The following is a 20,785-nucleotide window of genomic DNA, read 5'->3' on the forward strand; positions in this document are numbered from 1 at the left end:
AATGAAGAGCACCACTGATCCACCAATATGCCTCACTGTAGATTTGTTTTTGTCGCTTTACAGAACAGAATTCCCAAAACTTCTGTTGCTCATATATGATTTTGAGCATATTGGAGCCAACTTTTGTGTTTTCGGCAACTTTTGACAAATGTTTGCCACATTTCTAACATGCAGACAAACATAAAAATGAACCAGGTTAAGCTATTGGATGTGTCCTTTCTCAATCACACCTGCTGCAACTAATGTGCTTCAGGCAAAACCTGTTTCACAAATCTGTGCTCTTATGATTCTGCTGAGAAGTTTCAGAAATGTGGAAGACATTTGTGTAAATACAGGTTTTTCACAAAGAAACCTTACATCAATTGAACATCCATGATGATTTGCAGTTTTCAGTCCGTTTTTATTACTTTTGTTCTCTGGTATCTTTCCTCATTTTTAACTGCTAATTCATCCTTCTGTTCTTCAAATGGTTTTAACTCAGACGCTTAGTAATGAAACCGGTGTTATTACAAATGTAAATGACATCAGTGATTTTCATAATAAATCAGTTTCACATGCAAAGAACAGAAGAAGTCTAACAGGTCTTCAGACTCAAGGACTGTGGAGACTTTTACACTAAAACATTCATTTGTATAGACCTGAATGCAACAGAATCCAGACGCCACCTGTAGTTTCAGCAACAGAAACCCGGTTACAAACACAAACAGTTTTTGCAGAGAAGTCTTCTCTCATTTTCCTGTTAACAAGCATTTGTCAATGTGTGACTCAAACCGAATAAACGTGTCCCAGCGCAAAGCCAACAGCGTCTATTAGCATCCACTGATGGAAGAAAGAGACAAACGGTGACATCTGGTCCTTGTCCAACATGTGATCTTGTGGATGGAGCTTTGTCACTAGCACCTTGCTGGTCTCTACAGCGCCCCTGTTTGGACCCTCCTGAACAGCTCCTGCCTCTGGGGGCCCGTCATGGTGTCGCAGCTCTGCAGCAGGTTTGCGATGATCAGTGTCTGCTGGACACTGGAGGACTTGACCCACACTCGACCGTTCATCCCCACCACCAACTCACAGGGGAACATCTGATCAAGGTCAGAATGGATCTCGCTGTTAGGGGACAGCAGTCTGATGGGAGGGAGGAGTGGACACCCTAATCAATACCAGTTATTACACTACTGTGAGTACATAAAGTAACATGAGGTCCTCAGACTAAATATAGACACTGAAGCTTAGATTTGGTCCATCCCCAACAGCATGATTCATTTGGCCTGTCATTCATTGATTCAGGGAACCAATATCACTGAACTGAGCTGCTTCTTGACATTTTTGCAGCTAATAAGTCACCTACAGGAGCAAAGCAGAGAAAAACTCCTCTAGTTTATTCATAGCAGATTGTGAAGGAGTCATTTTCTCAGAGTCCTGCAAAAACTGATCTGTAACTTTAATGATGGGTTTGATGTTGATGGGTTTACCATTTCTTTGATATCGAATTATTTACTACACATTACTTTTCTTACCTTTCTAAATTTATAACATTCAGCCCATAGTTACCGCTTGCTATGTATTTACATAGATGGGGAGTTCAGAATATTAGGAACATCTGAATATAAAGAGTTCAGTGCGGCGCTAACTTTGAGCCCAGTATACACGCAAATGTTATGTAAACATGTACCTAATAAAGTGGTCAGTATGTTCCACATTATTTTACCTCAGTGTTTGTGCTCCAACATGTTGTAATGCAACTTTACTTTAGGAACAACACCGAATCAACAATTAAAGTTTTTCTGGACCAGCTTTACTTCTCTACATGTTGAATGTAGGAACTTCTGATTTAAAATTGCAAAATCTTTTTTAGATTTATCAAATGTGAGGTGTGTTAACGAGCAGCTTAGCTACCTTCTTACAAGGCCAAGAGAGACCTTGAAGAGTAGACCTCCTCCTCCAAACACCCCCATCCCATTGGCTCGCCCCGAACTGTCGATGCAGACAAGCTCTGGTTCCATGTCCTTGTTAGCTATGGTGAACTGAGCAAAGACCAGGTCCCCCACCTGTGCAGGTAACACACATATAGTGAGAGGTTAAACAGCAGGTCCCCCACTGGAGGGAAGTCTACAATACCGTGACATCTCAGACCTAACATATTCTACAAAGCAACGCAGATTTATTTAGAGCACCAAAGGTGTAGCTAAGGGATGGAGAGCATCTCTTCCTTAACTTGTATCAGTCACAAAGCTGCACAATAGGTGTGTGTGATGGCACTCAGTTTGTATGCTTCTACTACTTTTCACCCAGTGCAGGACATGTTGCTGTGTAGCTGCAGACTGCTCAGAGTGGCCATGCTGACCCTGGTCCTCAATCGCATTATTTAGAACAGATTACAAATAATCAGACACATGTAAAAGGCATACTGAGAACTTTTGATAAATAAAATAATGTGACTAATCAAAGACCAACACTGTAATTGACTTAGATTTTTGCTGCCTTGTACCTCACTTGTAAGTCGCTTTGGATAAAAGCGTCTGCTAAATGACTAAATGTAAATGTAATGTAAATGATTCCAACCTGTATCTGCTAATTGCTGTTCTGAACTAACCACTGGTACCTGACTTGTGGTTGTGAAGGTCTTTGACACTTGCAGAATTATCTTACACACAATAAACCAATTGGACCCTGTCCTCACTCTCTCACCTGGACATTGGGTCTGTTCCTTTTGGTGGCCCCCTCAAATGCCAGGTAGGACAAAGACGCCTGCTCACTTCCTCCAAAGTCCACCTTGAAGACATCTCCAGCCTTAGCAGCAATGATGCCAATGACTGTTTCTCCTTTGGCAGGGACATACTGAGGACAGAGGAACAGACATAGCTCCAGCAATTGTCCTCTGTGTCAGGTCCACTTCAGTTTTAAAATATCCTCTTTTTTACACTTCACATTTGCAGAATCGTTTGGTAACAAATGCATTCAACCACATTTGCTTCAGCTAAAGTAACGTTCACCATTATAAGAAGAGGTGGTTCTCCCTTATTCATTTTAACTCGAGTACAACTCCACTACCCACTTTGAGCTTAATAATAAACAAAATTACTAATAAATAAATATCACCTTTCTGAGTTTCAAACAGATATGAATGAATTCAGATATGACTTTAGCTGACAGATGAAACAGCAAAGCTGAGAAAGAACTTGATAAAAATAAGATCAAGCCGTAACTATTCCTAAGAGATTAATTCGGTCTAAAGTTAAGAGATATACGACTTTTGGGTGAAATTTATGGAAAATGTAAAAATGTCATTCTACATTGATATTACATCATGAAAATAATTTATTTAAGTAGAAGCATGCAATGGTAATTTGTTCATCTTAATCAATTTATTGAAACAAACGGTAACAGCAGTGGTGGCTATACAACAGCAAAAAATGTCAATGTCTCAATAACTTGTCATGTACAGCCTAGTGAAGAGGATAGTTTAAATACAAATTGTCATTGAACAAAATCATTTAGCGAATCAGCTGTGATTTTCGTGGTTAATCACCTTTTTAGAGAACAGCATCTTATGCAACAAGGACTGAAACGCTAAACAGTTGGACATGTGAAATCAAAGGTTTAGAGAAGGTCAAATTAAGTTCACCTGTAAACGTTATATTGCAGGTTAGGTGCATTCTGTAATTTCACTCGAAACTTTATAAATATCCTTAATTTTACATTTAACATTTGTACTGACAGAAAAGTCTTAAAATATTTTGTAAACGCAGTCTTAATAAACCTACTGTTAATCACAGATTTTACAGGAAAATGCTGAAGCCGGTTCCATTGAATTGCATCTCACCCTTCTCTGCTGGGAGTCGATCCAGAACATGTTGGGCTGCTTGTGCCGCAGGACGCCGCTTTTACACACCAGCAGCCGGTCTCCGCTTCGCCTCAGGCCCGGCCCACAGACCACCTTCTCCGGTTTAACGTGCTCCGTCAGAGAGATGGTGTCGTCGGTGTCATAAGAGAACTCATCTCCCGGTAACAAAACCTCCCCGACTTTCTTCTTAAGGCTGGAAAACATCGCGACTCACGTGTTGTTGGTGTTCGGCGGAACGAAATAATTGTGACACACACGAAACGGAACCGTCAATCCGTAGCGTCCCGGAGAATCAAACATCTAAATGTATGGTTCCTAGATGAGACACAGTTGAACATGTGATATTAAGCTGCAGAAGAGACGAAACAAAATGAAAATAAATTAATGGTTTGATATGCAAGAACTATTAGTGAGTTTAAATGATATATTAGAAGAATGACCTGCCCAACACTGAGGACTTTGTGTGGACTGATTGTCCTTTCGGTTTAACCTGTGAATTTAGTCAGCATGTTGTTTCGGCACAGTTTTTACGCCGGATCTCCATCCTGACCAATAGAATACAAAGAAAGTGTAGGAGGAGAATGAGTCGGGAAGATGGCAGCAGCGATGAAGAAGTGGCGGATTTAGCTGTGATGTGCTGCTGTGTGCATCAGGCGGCGCTCTCACTGTATTTACAGCTTTTCCATAATCATCACACAGATTAGATTTTAACCCAGGAGCAACAACAAAATAATTTTAACATTAAAATAACCAAATCAGACCAAGGACTGTTTATTTGTACACATTTGAGGTACTTTTGTGCTACTTTTTATTCCAGTCCTACTACATTTCTTACAGCTGCAGTTACTTTACACATTCATATTTTAGATTCAAATCACCATAGGATAAAATTCTATGTCTGTTTCAGCTCCACTGACTGCCAGGAATTTTTTTAAAGTAAATGAATACTAGAATTTTTTAAAGTAAATGAATACATTCTACTACAATATTTGAATGTTTCCATTTTTTCTAAATCTAACAATTTCCTGCCTTATAATAAGTTTATATTGAAACACTGTCAATCCTTTTTTTTTACCATTTTACATTTTTTATAAATAAAACTATTTATCAGTGAAGAAAGTCAACAGCAGATTAAACAAAAATAACCATTAATCAGCTGCAGGGTTCACAGTAAAACAAACTGACTTCCTGCTCTGTAAAGGTGAAAACAACTTTTTGCCATCACACCAGCTATCATGTTGCCAGTTCTCAGTCACCGTTGTTCTGCAGGAAACTGCAGCTGTCCATCATTAATGATCATGAATAAACTGAAGGTTCATACTGCTGCAGGAGATGAGCAGAGAAGAAATTAAACTCTACTGCTGAGCATAATCAAAGTAAAGTGAACACATATAGGAGCTCTGGTTTCTGCACTTAGAATAAGAATATTTTTGTTACTTTTTCATTTTACCAGTTCCTTCTCATATTTCCCATGAAGTTGCAAAACTGCTACTTTTAAATATCAAGTACAATTTACAGATGTTAAGTCTTTGAACTAAAATACAGTTTTCCCTCCTCACAGCTCAGTTTATTTTATAAAACAAACATCCTGAAAAAAAAATATGTCTGATTCAATGCAGACAATTCTAAAAAGTTTTAAACATGTAAACTTAAAATAGCTTTTTTTTTTTTATATATATATAAACATACTAAACTTTTTTTTCCAAATCAAACCAAACAAACAAAAAACAAACAAACTTTATTACCAACAGTTTTTCCTTTTTGTCACAAACTGAAAACACAAGAAGTCCCCCAAAGATCCTTTACACTGTTTCAACCTTTCAGAGCCCACTTTAGAATATTTCACAGAAAAATCTCCATGGCTTCTGCTAATTTGGAGAGGAGCGATCAACGCATTCGATCACACAGACATTTTCTCCTCTTGTGAGCAAAGCTTCTCTTTCTGACCAATCAGAGGTCTTGACTGTAGCAAGCTGATGTGAAAGGTTACCATGTGTGAATGTGAGACGTCACTATCTGACGCCCTGGGAGAGTGGCTAGCTTAGCTCTCATTTGTTATGTCCACTTGCCTCGGGTGGTGCTTGCCTACATTTCCCAGAATGCTTTTCAACAGCTCATAGTGTAAACAATCAAAACGCTTTATTTTCACCCCTAAAACCCAGATGAACTCACTGTTCAAGCGTCAGCAGAATGGCAGAAAGTATTTAAGCCTCTAATTACCAATATATCAGTGTAGAAATACTCCATGATGTACAATACTTACGTAAATGTACTTAGTTACTTTCTACTAATGCTGCTGTACTGAAACTCAGTTCAGGGACTAAAGAGAAAAATGTATCTGTGGGTTTTTTTGGACATCCCAGGAGAAAGCAACTCGTTATATGTCCAGGACTGTGAAATAAACAGCAGCAGTGTCTGAGGATTTCAGGGGATTCTTCCTTTAATATTTGTGACTTTGACCCTTGAGGATGAGAACCTGTTGTGCTCTTCTCCTTTGGGTTGGATGTGTGTGGTTTCACTGACTGAAGTTCAGCGTCTTGCTGGAACGGCTCTTGATCACTTTCTGGAAGAGATTGTCTAAACACACAAAGATACAGCGTAAAACCTTCAGCTTCCTCTCACTATTGGTCATTTATGGTATTTGTAATATTTCAGAGCCACTGACCATCCCTGAAGCTCCGCGAGTCAGACTGTGAGACACAAAGAGGACGTTTGTTAATCTTTCTATACAATTCTAATGTGTCTGGAACATTTGTGTGTCTCTTACCCTGGACACTGAGGCTGATCCCAGAGAAGCACCAGGTCCGTCCGCCTGTTCTTTCGGAGCTGCATGGACACAACAGGACACATCGTTAAAGGCACCTTCTCCTCTCCAGTGTCACCTAGTGCTTGTTCCAGGGGGAATTTTTGGGTTTTTTTTTGTAAATCTGTGAAGTCTGGAACTTATCTCAACTGCTTTCAGGTGATTTTGTAGTGACTTAGGTGAACAGTTGGTAACTTAATTTGTGAAACTCTGTTTGTCCACAGTCTGACAGGACCAGTCCAGATCTAATCTATGTCCTATGTCAATTTTACAGATGTAACACTTTTCATACATGGTGGTGATTCAAACGGGTTCTTGTCATAAAAACAAACTGATCAGCTGATTATAAAATCTGATCAGTCCAATCAACTTCATAAAAAGTCAAAGATGAAATTACAGAGCTGAAAAAAAAAAAAAGGCCATGGCATATAAAAAAAAAAAAAAAAAACTATACAACACACAGAACAGTTACATACCAAAGTCTGAAACTTTTTTAAATATTTGAAGCACTGATGACTTTCAGTTTATTCCAGAGAACAGGACCTTCTGAAGTCCTGCATGTCATTCTGGTTTCGGTTAGAAGACGACTACAACATGATCTGTGTGGTCTGACTGGATTCTAGTCCAGATAAGGTCACTAATATGAATCATTGGGTGTTTAAAGAGCAGCAGTAAAAAAGTTTAATTCTCTGTTGTACTGGGAGCAAGGGAAGAGATTCAAGAACTGGACTAAAATGGGTGCATGTTGGTGTAAGAACTCAGGCTGCTGCTTTCTGAATGAGAGCAGAGGAAGTTCACCTTAAGATGGTCTAGCAAAAAGAGCATTATGCAGTCTACTTGGGATGAAGGTATGGACCAGTTTGTAAGAGTCTGCTTGAGAGGTGAAGCTTTTAAACCTGGATATTTTCTGTGAGTCATAGAAAGCCGCTTTATTTGTGCACTGATATGTTTTCAAAGATGAGAATGATGTGAGAAATATAGCTCCTGAAAACATTAGTACAGCTCACTAATGTATTTATGTGGTTTAAATGATCACAGGACAGGGACACATTCAGATGAGTGTAAGCAGCACATGTATGATACATGTACAAGTTGGTCCTAAGATGGACCTTTGTGGGACTCTGTAAACTATTTTCGCTAACAGATATAATGCAGCATATTAACATATAACCTGATACTCACGCAAAGGTTTGATGATGTTGTTGACGGCATGGACGACCCCATTTGTAGCCATCAGGTCTGCATCCACCACAGGGATCTTGTTGACATAGACTGTGTAGTTACGCTGAGACACAGACAGGAGAGCTTTCATCAGCACCAAGTAATGTTACTGAGTGTTAGTTACTGAAATGGAGGAGAGGACTGACCACGCCGAGCTCCAGCTTCTCCCCCTGCAGAGGGTTGAATCTGGTGTGAGATCCCACTCCTCCACTCACCAGTATCCCCTCCCCCAAGTGATGCCTGAGCAGAGCAGACAGCTGCTGATGGTCACCTGGTATGCAACAGGTGAGAGACAGTTGTGTTCATATTTTTACTTTTGAAAAATTAGAGTTTCAGAAACATTTCTTAATTCAGAAGTAACATCACTGACTAAACATATCCTCACATTAAGCATCAGGAAATTACAGGAAAAAATTATAACTAGAAACATTAATGCCAGATTATTATGATTATTAAATATTATTAACCAAATTATTAATGTTACTACACTAAAGGAAAATCTCAAAAACAGCATTCTGACCATTTAGAACATAACATAATTCAGGTGTCAGAAGTGTTTCATGACCCAAGTCCAGTTTCAGGTCCATTCCCCCACCCCCTTGTAATAGGGGGACGGGTTGTACATTTTAATGGAGCTCTGTGGAACATTTGGCAGTGATCGTCTCTGGCTGAACCTGCTCCTCAGACCAGCCAGAAACTGTGCAGTGGGGGGACAGATTGTCCAGGCATGGGAGCAGAAAACACAGGACAGTTTACAGTGATGTCATTTAAGCACAACCATGTCTCCTGCAGAGGTTTTTTTCCTGAACCACAGACAAGACTGCGGAGTCTGGGTTTCCCCCTGAGTTTCTGTGATGGTTAAGACCAGACTCTGTCCTAATGTCTTTATTAGGCTGAAAGTGGAACTGCCAACATGTAAACAGCAGCTCACAGTTTATATAACAGCAGGTTCTGGCTGTGAGTCATATAAATTGGATGTTCAGACCAAACAAGGAGCAAACCAACACTGAGCTATTCAATCAAGTTCTTTTGTACGTTTGATACTTCCCAGCAGCTTCGTCCTCCCCTCACATGGTCAGACTGTAGACAAGGGCTTATGAACTGTTTACTTACTTCCAGTCGCTCTGACTTCTCTGTAGAATTCATCACGTTTTTCCCCAGAACCGGAGCTTAGTTTCATATTAGTCGGACAGCTTTTCATCACCTCGATTACATGGACCCTTTATGAAGTTTTACTGTGGAATGTAAGGTACTGGTTTTCCTCACCGATGGCATTTTTGTTACAGCCCTTTCCTCCTCAACAAAAGACACGTCAAAGAGTTGGTCTGTCCCCCATTATTAGCTGTTAGTCCTTAGCCATAGAGCTTTAGCTATCTGGATCTGCTGCCATGACAGTGACAAAACGATCACAATCACTTTACACAGATGATCTCCTCCTATATGTCTCAGGTCCTCTTATCTTCTCTCCCCTCAGTTCTGTCTCTTCTGCATTAGTTTGGTCATGTGTCAGGCTACAAAACGAATCTTTAGAAAGGTGAATTATTTTATGCTGGTCTACATTCCTCTTCAAGACATTGTCAGCAGGATTCGGGTTATTGTCACCAGGGATCTGTTTCTTGGTACTGATCCCCTCTACTTCTCACGATTATACAAGCATGATCAATTAAAAATTTATCTTTTTCAGCATATTCCAGTTTCTCTCAATAAATTGTTATAATAAGCTCTTAATCAAGAGCTAAACAAATTTTTTGGAGCAACAAACCTGCCAATATTAGGAGAAGCTGATCTTCAGATTCCAAAAACTACTACTGGGCTTTTGATATGACTAAACCTCTTTACAGATTCCACTGCAAACCTTCACATGATTATCTGACCTGGCTTCACACTGAAGTGTTACACAGACACCATACAAACTTTGCTATCATCCACTTCTTTATGAACATCTGTCAAAAACTTTAGATTTCTGAAAAAATAATCGTCATTACTATATTTCTTGTAGCTTTATAGCAGTCAGGTATTTCTTTTTTACTCACCCAGCAGTTTACTGAGCTCAGATGGAGGTAGCGCATTGAAAGCGTCGTTGGTGGGTGCGAAGAAGGTGAGTGCCCCCTGCTGGTTCAACAGCTCTGTCATCCCTGCAGTCTGTATAGCATCAACTAGGCCACTGCAAAAACATAAGAGTAGTTTGTTTCTTACGCCTCTGTTGGAGGGAGGGATGGTTCACTACCCCATTTCACCCAATTTGCAATTAGCGTCGTCACCTGAAGCGGTCATCCGCCTTCAGGACGTCCATGATGGTTCCCATCGGTGGTGTCAGGACTTTGTTTACAGTGAAAAGGGAGGAGTAGCGTCCAGTCTTGTCATGGGCAGCGATGCAAGCGTTTTCAATGCAGAGGTTCTACAGACAGAAGAATAAAAAAGCTAAGAGAACTTGGGTACAACAAGTCCTGCAGGTTTTATCTCCTGTTGCTCAATATGGTGAAAGACATCTGGGACACATTGTGAGGTCCAGACAAAGACAGAATGAGTTTCTCTTCTCTTGTAGGCTTTGACAACTTCTACACAACTCACTTCTAAAACTACTGAAGAAAAACTGCACCAGGTTTCATTCAGAAAATCCTGTTTATTCCTTGGACAATTTGTCCGTCCTAAATTTAGGATGTATGCACTGTAAGAAATCTCCAGTAGAATCCGTCAAATGCAATGGAACTGGAGCTAAAGTCCGTCTGACCACTGTAATTTAATGTAAAACTAGTTTGTGTGAACTTCCTCACTCTCCATTTGAACAGAGGATGTTCATTGTTGTAGCTGAGTTTAAATAAAATATTAAATACAGAAAAACAAAACACAGAGGATTTCCTTCTAAATCAATGTCCATTAAAGACAGATCGATCTGTTTTGGTCCTGCAGGTAAAATCGGTCATTGAACAAACAAGATTACATTGATGGTCCTGTTCTGACAGTTTGTTGAGCCCTTGTGGTTACTAGTTTGCCTTGAGATATTCAGAAACTCATCCCACAGTCTGCTTCTGTGTTTAGCCTTATGTCCCTGACAGAAGTTGTTCTATCACAAACACTTTCTGCAGCTGAAACACTGTCTAGAACGACTTAGCAGCCGTAAGAAGCGAAAAACTATGGGTTCAGTTTTCCACTTGTGTCCATTTGTTCTGAGATTTCATATGAAGCAACATCAGCATCATCTGGGAGTAGTCAGAACAGGAAGGTCCATCTCAAGCTGTTTAAGTAAGAGAACCACAGTGCATTTGAAAAATCGCTTAAAAATAAATAATTCAGTATTTTTTCCCAGATGCATGACTAACCTCAATGATCAAATCAAACTGAGGTTCGCATTTCCTCTCGAAATTGCTCTGGGTTAGATCTATGTGCTGAAGTTATTAATGAAAAGCAGATTTAAACTCAGTGACCTCACGAAAGAAGAACACAGGAACATTCTTTACGGCCAATGAAGACTCATTTCGCCCTGCAACAGAATCCCAAACTGTGGGTTAACACCTGATTCACGTTCCAAACTCTGTCACAGTCCAACTAAAAGATGAAATAAGGGATAAAACTATAAATCCAAGAAGAAGTTTTTACAAGAGTCAATGATGAAAACCACAGTTTTTTTTCTCTTGTCAGGAAAAGATTAACAAGCTGCTTCTTGACTGTCACCAAATATAAAACCACAACACATGAGCATTTAGTTACAGGATTTTCTATATCACATCATAACTAAGTTGTTATGTGTTGTAGCTGCTGCACCGTGCATAGGCTCATAATGTCTGGACCAAAGTAGTGGATCCATGGAGCCACAACCCAGAAAGTAAGCCAGCAGTGAACGATGGCTACATGAAAACCCTCCCTACAAACCAACTAGTGAAGGAACGAATCTGGTTCTTTCTTACGTTTCTGTAGACGAAGACTCGCAGTTTGAGGCCTCCTAGAGTCTCCAGCTCCTGTCCGTGATACAGTGACATAGAGGATAGCTGCTCCTTGAGGATGTGGTTGATCATCAGCTTCCTCAGGTCAGGGGTCATCACCAGGTTACCTTTAACAGGTAAAGTTCAGGTAAACTACTCATGAGAGCCACAAGGAAGCTATTGCATACACTGATCAGGCAGGCCACCCAGTACATTTGTCCACACTCCTTTAATCTGTCTGAGAAAACAGCAACAATATTCAATATTCAGTACTGATTATGGTAAGTTTGGTAAAGCATGTACAGTAATTATTAAAAATTAACTTTTGGTAAAGGTGAAGCTGATTTTAACCCCTTTTTTACTGACAAGTGGTTATGGCATTATGTTCCATCAGCACTTGTTACTTCATTATATTCTTATATATAATGATATTATATATAAAACTAGCAGGTTGTATTAATGTTGTGACTGATTGGTGTAAACCATGTGTTACCTTTGAAGGCATTGTCCAGAGGAGCCAGCATGGTCAGAGCCTCTAAACCTGTCAGGTGGGGCCTTAGCCCGGCCTCAACAAACAGTCTGCTTGCCGTTGCAACAGATGAACCTTCAGCGAGCTCCAGGAGAGTTTTAGCTGAAAAACATTTTTTTTTTAAAAAAAATCAACATCAAAAAAATCACCGTGACACTGATAGTTTTGATCTTTTAATCCTCTTGCTCAGGTGAGCTTAGATCACAACACAAACTGTAATTTAAAGAAACTAATAGGAATTTAAACTCCATATCAGTACTAAAACTCTGGAATTGAACTGACACCAGTATTAACGTTGTACACATGCCCAGATGCCATTATTAGATAGCATTAGCTGCAGAGACAGCAGTGTTAGTAGTATTAGTACCTGAGTGAAGGAGGAGCAGACGACTTTTCTTTTGGTTAATTTAATGTAGTTTTGTCGTTTTCAGATTAGTATCTTCAGTATTAGGTTCAGTAGTAGTCAGTATTGGATGCAGGAGCAGCAGTATTAGTTGTATTAACCTCAGTATTAGTACCAGAGTCAGGGATGAGTAGCTCGTTGATGTAGTGGACCACTCCATTGGTTCCCAGCTGGTCTTTCTTGGTGATGATGGCCTTCCCGTTCAGGGTCATCTGGTCCCCGTCACAGCCGACCTCCAGCACTGTTCCCTGCCGAGTCTCCATCGGAGAACCTGACACGATCGACTCGGCACACTGCATCTGTTTCAGGATGTGGTAGTTCAGCAGGTCTGGGGGGTTGGGGACAAAGACAAATAGGATAAAAGGACAAATACAGAGACAGATAGTTGTCGGCACTTAATGCAGTGAGGACCAGAACTCCTCCTGCTGGTCACCTGTCAGAGCCACTGGGTCTCCCAGGATCCTGTTCAGGGTTTCCTGAGGTATCTTCTCGAAGGCCTCGTTGGTGGGAGCGAAGACAGTGTACTGTCCCTCGCTCTCCAGAATGGTGGTGAGACCTGCAGCAGCGATTGCCGTCTGAAGAAAGGCAGAGACAGTCACTCAGAGAGTTTGCTTTAGTAACTACTTTACATTACTTAAACAGGAAAGGTGGTTTCTGAAATCTGGGAGTGGGATTAGGGAGATTTCTGCATGAGAACAGTGTTTTAATCTGCTTTCTCCAACTGCAGCAGACTGGAACAAGCAGCTAAGTGAACAAATGAACAAAAAAAAGAGATCATTAACTGAGTGACGCCTCATTTTTAAAACAGTCTGACAAAAAATGTAACTAACACAAAGTACCTCGTAGAAAAAAAAGTCAGAAAGCAGCATTTTCTGTCACTATACAGGTCAAATGTGAGCCAGGCTTTAAAATAAGCATGCATTTAAACACGGTTCCCTGATTACCCAAGAAAGCGGATTTCCTCAGGTACCCCTGTTACTGAAGTGCATGTAAACTCTGTCACTAAAAGCATCATGTGTATCAATGTTCTCAGACTCTATCTATTTACTCACACGGAGTGTCTCCAGGTTTTCGTCGATTTCGATGATCGATTGCACATTGTTGGAGATAGCAGTGATCACGCGGTCAACCACGTGCACGATGCCGTTGGTGGCGTGTTGGTCGGGTTTAATCAGCCGAGCACAGTTCACAGTCACAACCTGTGATGAGAACGAGAGGGGGCTGTTAACACACACACAAACACACTAACTGTTCACTGCATATGTTTATGGTGTGGCTCTGCAGACTTTATCATGAGTAAATGCTCCATTAGAGAATATGAGGAGCACAATGTGTGATCGTGTACTGCAGTGTGTCACTGACCATGTTGATGTGGTGAGGAATTTGCAGTGTGTTACAAACCCCATTGCTGTAGTGGTGGATGTGGACGGGGAAGTCCTGGTACATGGAGGAGAAGGAGGATCCATGTTTCAGCTCCTCAGAGGTCAGCCTGCGGTTCACCATGTGGTAATGAAGTGCATTCAGCAGTTCAATGTTCACGTTGCTCACCAGAGCATCCAGGATCTCCTGCATCATGACAACAAAGTCAGCAGGCTCCTCATGGCAGTGTGTCTTTACACAGATAGGAGGACAGAGGGCTGTCCTTGGGGACTATTTTAAGCAGTGAATGAATCAACATGTGGTGCTGTGATGGGTGTTCGTGGTACTGACTGCAGGCAAGGCAGCCCAGGCCTGGTTGCTCGGGGCAAAGAAGGTGAAGCTTCCTGGACCTTCGATCTCGTCCCTCAGTTTAGCTCGATCAGAGTACACCTGAGTGGTGGAGGCCCCAACCACGCCCAGAGTGTTGTAGATGTTCACAAGAGGCAGAGCTGCAACCACACAGACACACAAACACACACTGAGACACAACACATGCCCCGGCTACAACAAAACAGGTGGTTAAAAGTGAAGGTCACAGTGGCAAAGTCTGCTTTTTGTGTTCTCAGATCCTCTTTTAAGTGTTCCAAAGTGCAAGACTTTTCATGAGGCAGTCCTTGGAACAAAAATATTTCAACAGTGCTCCTCATGATGGATTAAAGCTCTCATTGTTTCTATTGTTAGTGTTGCACGACACAAAAAACCCTGGAGGTCTAATTTGGGATGCCTCGAGGTTTAGCTGTGGTGTGGGAACTGTCCCTCAGACTGTCGGGGGAAATGTCATTGCTCCTTTTGTGTATCAGTAAGTGGTTGGGGTTAAAGAATAAACGGAACTTCTACTCTGTATACTGATGTTTTTGGTCTGGATGATGAAAGCAGCCTGATATATGAGGACACAGCTAGAGACAGATTACCCTCTTTTTGACTTTCTGACAGATTTACCAGACTGTGACTAACTTACTCTAATTTGTCTCAACAAGTCCTGTTACACAGGCCAAAGACTTGAATGAACAGATGTCTAGCAGACCCAAAAAGGAGAAACTTTATAAGGAGTAACATTAGTGGACTGGAGACATGACACAAATGGTTATATGTCCTATATGGTGTTCATCACATGAAAAAAAAGGACATAGAGAAATGAAACCATGGTCAACCCTGATGTCTCTTGTCAGACTCATATCAGGTAGTGTGAACCCAATATTACACTAGTTGTCTTGTTTGTTGTGTTTTGTGCTTGGGGGGTCAGAGGTCGTACCGGCAGGACACCCCTTCTCTCCAGGAATCCTCTCATAACCAGGACAGCACTCGTAGGTGATCACCCTGCAGAAATAAAAGAGGTGAGGAGACATTTATTCTACTGAGCATCATAAACACTTCCTGTCCTGTTTTATGTGTCTGACCTGTTCCAACTCTGTTCTGCCTGAGGGGGAAATACTCACTGTTCTTCTACAAGAGTCTCTGTTTCCACCCCGGATCCTCGTAACTTTAATATTCCCACGGCAGGAGGCACATGAATTCCTTTCTAAGAGTAATGATGCTAATAAAGTTATGTATGTGGTCACAGAAACAGAAATTCCCATAATGCTGTGCTTTATCTGAAACTGAACAGGACTTAATGATCCAAAAATATTGCTTAGAGTCAAAATGTCTGGACAGAATCATCTGGAGGACTCCGCTGAGCTGGACTCATAACAGCATACATCCTTTCTACTGTGACTGTCCAACAACAGACCCTGAACATAATGGCGAGTTCTTGTTGGTGTATTTGTCTGTCTCACACAGAACGTCCCAGCATCAAGAGCTGTTGTGAGGAGCTACAGTCACTTCTGGATCAGACGAGTTATGGACGACAGTGCTGCTGGACTCCTGACAGGACCTCATTATGTGAACGGGAGTCTCCAATGAGAAATTTAAACCGAGGTCCTCCAACCTAAATGTCTATATACTGTACATTTGTCCCTGTCCTCAACACACATGAACCGGACACTAAAATGTATCACAGAATCAGGTCCCAAACATCTGTCCGAAAACACCAAGAGGTCTCAGTCAGGCCTTGGTTCACAGTTTTGTTTACCTTATTCAGGGGACAAACTGCAGAGTGTAATTGACGTTGTCTCAACCTAAACACTGTATGACACGTGATGTCCACTGCAGCTGATTCCTGTTGGCCATTTCCTGCTGCTACAAACCACCACTTCATTCAGATTTTACAGGACGACACGTTCGTGTTTTCTAGCCTCGTCTTTCCTTTTGTGTTTTTCTGTAGTTTCTGACTAAAATGAACTGATTTGACCTTCTGATGAATATTAGTTGCTCTACCATCACAAGCTGTTTCTGCTTCACATTGAAACCTCACTCTGACAGAACTTTGAACCTCATCATCTCACTGACAGACTGAAGCTTCACTCCAGCTTCAGAACATCTGGCTGTAATTAATCTGTGTGTGTGTGGGGGGGGGGACTTCCTGTCGAGACTTCTATTATAGATGTGGCCGTCTGGGCTCATAAAGCTCATTTCCTCAGAGACCATATGCCTGATGGGCACCGACACCCAGCGCCAGGAAAAACACCAAACCACCAGGAACTACTTCCTTGTCACAAAATAAAACACCAGGCTGAGGCTCAGATTTTGGTTTATCATTAATATTTAAAGAGTTTCTCACAGAGAAAACACATGAAGTCTCTATTAAAGACTGGCTGCACAGAAACATTTTCAGCTCACAGCATCACACATCAAACTCTAAACACAACCCAATGGAAGTTTCCTTTCCATACAACCGTCAGAACTCTCTCTATCCAGATCCTGATCTCATAGTCCCAGTCTGGGTGGTTTTAATGTTTTAATCTGATCAGGGTTGAATATAACAGTGTTTCCAGTCTTCTTCTCTTTGAAGAATGAAAACTACCCAGGATGTCTGACTCTGATCCAGGTCTCGGGTTTCTGGACCTCGGTCTGCAGCAGCTTCTCTACTCGAACTAAAGCTCTGCAGCCTCTCATCACATCAGCACTAAAATATGAACAGATGGAGTCTGCACACACACAACACACTGATTAGCAGACCAGATGGAACCCTGCTCTCTTTGTTAGCCACATAAACAAAGATGTGCGTTGTGACAATCCAAACAGAATTGTCGCTGTAATTCCTCCGCTGTGGTCGAGCCCATGAGTAACCCCCCTAGAAACACCCTGACAGCAGAGTTTCATGTGAGGAAAGGTTCAAAGTAAAGCACAGTGATCTGAGACACTTATGAATGCTTACACCCACATCAGTACAGTAGGTCTACTCCCAGGCATCATTGTTCGAACACTCAGCAGCTTTAAAGCCACATTCCTCTATAATAAACCATATAACAACAATACCATAAACTCCCAGACTATACATTTGCAGCTGCACCATGCTGACCTCTGACCTCCAACCTTAATCCCCACATACATCATCTGTCCCTGTCATCTCACAGGATCAACAAGAGCCCTCATGCAATCAGCAGTCCAAAATGTTGGCTGACATCACCATTACACAGCTGTACCAGCATATGGCTGGATTTGGGGTCAGTTCAAATGTTGTGGTTCACTGCTTCCTTAACGTTAGCTGCTTTTGATGGTCTGAATAAACTTGATGGCCTCGTGTTCAGTCCCAGTTTGCTAGGAGGACAGTGTCCTCACACAGAGGAACAACCTACCGATGGCGGTAAAGATTTACTTTACAGCTGAGGGAAAAAGCAGAGCAGACTGGACTGGACTCGCTATTACTCGCGCGGGGGGGGATGTCTATGTGTGTGTCTATGTGCGTACGTGTGTGTGTGTGTGTGGTTTCAGTTTCACTTCCTACAGAAACTCTCACTTCTTTTTTAGCAATTTCCTGAAAGGAGCTGAAAGAATAGGTTTCAACATCCCGTGGAATCAGTGAGACACAGTTTATTACCTGGGGCGGTGGGGGGACTAAAAGGAAAGACTGGAGAAATGTAAAGACTGAAACTAAATGACATAAAAACAAGAAACTGAGAAGGAGAAAAATTAGAAGAGGGAACTGGAAATTTAAGTGATGGGAGGACATAAGGTAAACAGTGTCCGCAGTAACAGATGAATCATTTCTGACAGTTCCAGTTAAAATGCTGAAGCAGCTGTTTCCAAGGAAACAAGAAGCACTGATCAACCAATGAGAAGGCTCGATTATCAACAGGAAGTCAACCTAATCCACGCTCTCATTCTGAGTCCAGCTCATTCATTACTGAGAAACAGAAGTCAAAGAGGAAAATGTTCTCAGGTTTAAATAAAACACACAAAACTATTTCCTTCAAAACCTCTAGTGTCACATCTCACAGTCTCAGTGCAGCTCTCAAGATCCAGGTTCAGAACTCAGTACTGAGCCAATGGCTTTGCTGTTTGTCTCAGTGCGTCTGAATGTGTCAGTGTGTCCACTCAGACAAATGATGTCCTGCTGATGGCTGAGTGCCAGTCCATGAGACATCAGGTCTCATTTGGCTCTGATTTTACAAACTTGAACTAAAAGCTGATTAAATGTCCTTGCTTTGAAAAAACTCTGACTCATCATAAGTATGTAAAGACGTCATTTCTGCTTTTTACAAACAGGCTCTCTCCTCGTCTCACACAGCAGGACATGTTTCACTAAAGAATGTGTTGATTCTGGGATTTCACAGCCAGTTTCCTCTGCTGCTCACTGTCAACATGCAGAATCTGTCCTCAGCTCTCTGGACTGAAACAAGAAGTGAAACATGTTTCAGCTCTTGCAGAGAGAGACAGAGCTGCCATGGACTCATTAACAGCACGTTTTCTTCTCTGCTGCATCAAGTACTTTACTGTTGTATCAGCAGTATAATGCACTGGAAGAAGAGGGAAACATAACCCTGTTTCACAAGTTCACATTTTCAAGGTAACAGGGGAAGTGATTTTCAACCAGCTCGACACAATTTACATGGGTCAAAATAACCAAGAGAAACAAAGCTGATGGTGAATTGGTGTTTCCTGCACACACTGCTTCAGATTGAGCCAGAGTGAAGCTGAACTGTAGGAGGCAGGAGACAAAGGAAAAAGCTTTACATCAGCTCACTCCAGTCTCTCTGGATCATTTGGACTGAGCCTGTGGTTCTAAGTTAGTTCAGCCTGTCAAGTCTAACAACAAGAATCTTCACAGAACCACCTGTAAACAAGATACCCTAACTGGACGGGTTTTACATGCACACGATGAACTCTTTACAGATGAAAGCAATAGGAGAACAAACCGCTGAACGTGTCCCTTAACTGACCCTGATGGTCCTCCTCACATTATATAAGACAAGAGGACATTCCTCACACACTGGGACTTCACAAACAGATCCAGAAATAAAACAAACTCAGTAACCTGCAGGTTCTGAGGTCAAACTCACGTGGGCTGTCCACAGATCTTGCGATGGTACCACTGTCTGCAGTTGGTGAAGTACTTTTTGTCGGTGCCTTGTACCTGTAGCATGGCACAAACGTTGGGTCTGAAAGAGCAGAGAGCAGAGGATCAGAGACTTTGAGACAGTAGAGATGCAGGGACAATTGGTACAGCTGCTCACTGATCACAATAAATCATGTTAATCAATCTAAGCAGATCCGATTTTAACGGAGGGACATTCAGACCCAAACTGACTTCATTAGAGGATCCCTTAAATCTTTGTTTAAACGGTTGTGTTTGACCTGGTTCCACGTTAAATTCAAAATGAAGGTGGAGCAGGTCTGTGGAGAACCACCTTAATCTGAGACCGTTTCGATGGCCCCAGTTCGGGACTGAGGAAATATACAGGAACCGGATCTGCTGCAACCAAACTGTATAAAGACCTGAGCCGATTACCGGGCTAACTCACCCCTGCAGGCGTCCTCGGATCCGGCTGTGTTGCAGGACCGCCTGGTACGGAGACCGAGCCACGCACAGGGTCAGAACCAGGGATAGACCCAAAACCAGAACGCAGACCTTCATCTTCACTGATACAAAGAATAAATCCTTGTGCGGCTCGACTCCCCCTCTCTTCTTCTTCTTCTTCTTCTTCGCCCTTCTCTGTAGCCCGCGGTCCCCCCATTATTTATAGACCGGGCGGTACGGGGGGAAGGGAGGGGCGGTACGTGGGGAAGGGAGGGGCGGAGGGGAGTTTTTACTGAAGTACAAACATCATCACTGCAGTGTAGAAATACTCTAATAAAAGTACTGCACTGGAAAGAAAAGTATCTACATTTACCCGATGTGCCAAAAGTGAATGTGGAATGACATTTACTATCGATACAATAATGTCAACTAAAGGTGAAAAGTAACTAAGTACATTTACTCAGGTACTGTACTGCAGCACAGTTTACAGTTGCCTGTCCACTCCTGGGATCCTGGGAGCAGGATCAGGTTTGTGACAGACATGAGTCCACGGAGGTTTATGGTTCTGGCTCTTGAAGCTCCAGAGCTCTCTGAACTGATGAGACAGACAGTCTCTGTCCATGGTAAAAGAGTCTGAAAGCAGATTCTGGGTCGTTTGACATCCTTCCTGCTGAGCCCTGATGGTTTGAGCAGATTTTCTGTGAGCCCTGTGTCCTGCTCCAACACAAACCAAACAAAGATTCAAACAGAAGCTGCTTTCAGTTTAGCTCCACAGAGACCAGGGAGCAGCACACCCACCTAACATGTAGTCCC

General features: G+C 41.9%; 2 protein-coding genes across 3 annotated transcripts; both read right to left on the reverse strand.

Annotated features, from left to right (window-relative positions):
* Positions 1-379: 379 nt before the first annotated feature.
* On the reverse strand, positions 380-5,417 carry exosc3 (exosome component 3). Of its 2 annotated transcripts, XM_067519577.1 has the most exons (5): positions 4,279-5,417; positions 3,818-4,153; positions 2,683-2,832; positions 1,891-2,042; positions 380-1,119 (listed from the first exon to the last, which is right to left on the reverse strand). In XM_067519577.1, exons 2-5 carry the CDS (start codon positions 4,040-4,042, stop codon positions 912-914), a joined length of 735 nt encoding a protein of 244 aa, XP_067375678.1. In that variant the 5' UTR covers positions 4,043-4,153; positions 4,279-5,417; the 3' UTR covers positions 380-911. The 2 variants fall into 2 exon arrangements, with proteins under 2 accessions (XP_067375678.1, XP_067375677.1); XM_067519576.1 differs by having other exon boundaries at positions 3,818-5,417.
* A 142-nt stretch (positions 5,418-5,559) lies between these two features.
* tgfbi (transforming growth factor, beta-induced) lies at positions 5,560-20,178 on the reverse strand. The gene is made up of 17 exons (XM_067519574.1): positions 19,977-20,178; positions 19,515-19,613; positions 15,386-15,450; positions 14,425-14,582; positions 14,116-14,280; positions 13,767-13,913; positions 13,148-13,289; positions 12,830-13,042; positions 12,276-12,413; positions 11,768-11,910; positions 10,124-10,260; positions 9,896-10,026; positions 8,009-8,133; positions 7,824-7,926; positions 6,606-6,664; positions 6,504-6,528; positions 5,560-6,415 (listed from the first exon to the last, which is right to left on the reverse strand). The coding sequence occupies exons 1-17, from the start codon at positions 20,087-20,089 to the stop codon at positions 6,354-6,356; spliced, it is 2,025 nt and encodes a 674-aa protein (XP_067375675.1). The 5' UTR covers positions 20,090-20,178; the 3' UTR covers positions 5,560-6,353.
* Positions 20,179-20,785: the final 607 nt, after the last annotated feature.

Source organism: Channa argus, chromosome 10 (genome assembly GCF_033026475.1).
Source record: "Channa argus isolate prfri chromosome 10, Channa argus male v1.0, whole genome shotgun sequence".
Classification (NCBI taxonomy): Eukaryota; Metazoa; Chordata; class Actinopteri; order Anabantiformes; family Channidae; genus Channa; species Channa argus.

Bases quoted from the DNA above. Each gene is read 5' to 3' on its own strand.
- exosc3 (XM_067519577.1), bottom strand. From the start codon at position 4,042: ATGTTTTCCAGCCTTAAGAAGAAAGTCGGGGAGGTTTTGTTACCGGGA. The intron at 2,833-3,817 runs GTGAGATGCAAT...CTCTGTCCTCAG, and splicing joins TCGACTCCCAGCAGAGAAGG to TATGTCCCTGCCAAAGGAGA. The intron at 1,120-1,890 runs GTAGCTAAGCTG...CCCTCCCATCAG, and splicing joins TCTCTTGGCCTTGTAAGAAG to ACTGCTGTCCCCTAACAGCG.
- tgfbi (XM_067519574.1), bottom strand. From the start codon at position 20,089: ATGAAGGTCTGCGTTCTGGTTTTGGGTCTATCCCTGGTTCTGACCCTG. The intron at 19,614-19,976 runs GTGAGTTAGCCC...CTGCTCTTTCAG, and splicing joins ATCCGAGGACGCCTGCAGGG to ACCCAACGTTTGTGCCATGC. The intron at 8,134-9,895 runs GTGAGTAAAAAA...GTTGCATACCAG, and splicing joins TGAGCTCAGTAAACTGCTGG to GTGACCATCAGCAGCTGTCT.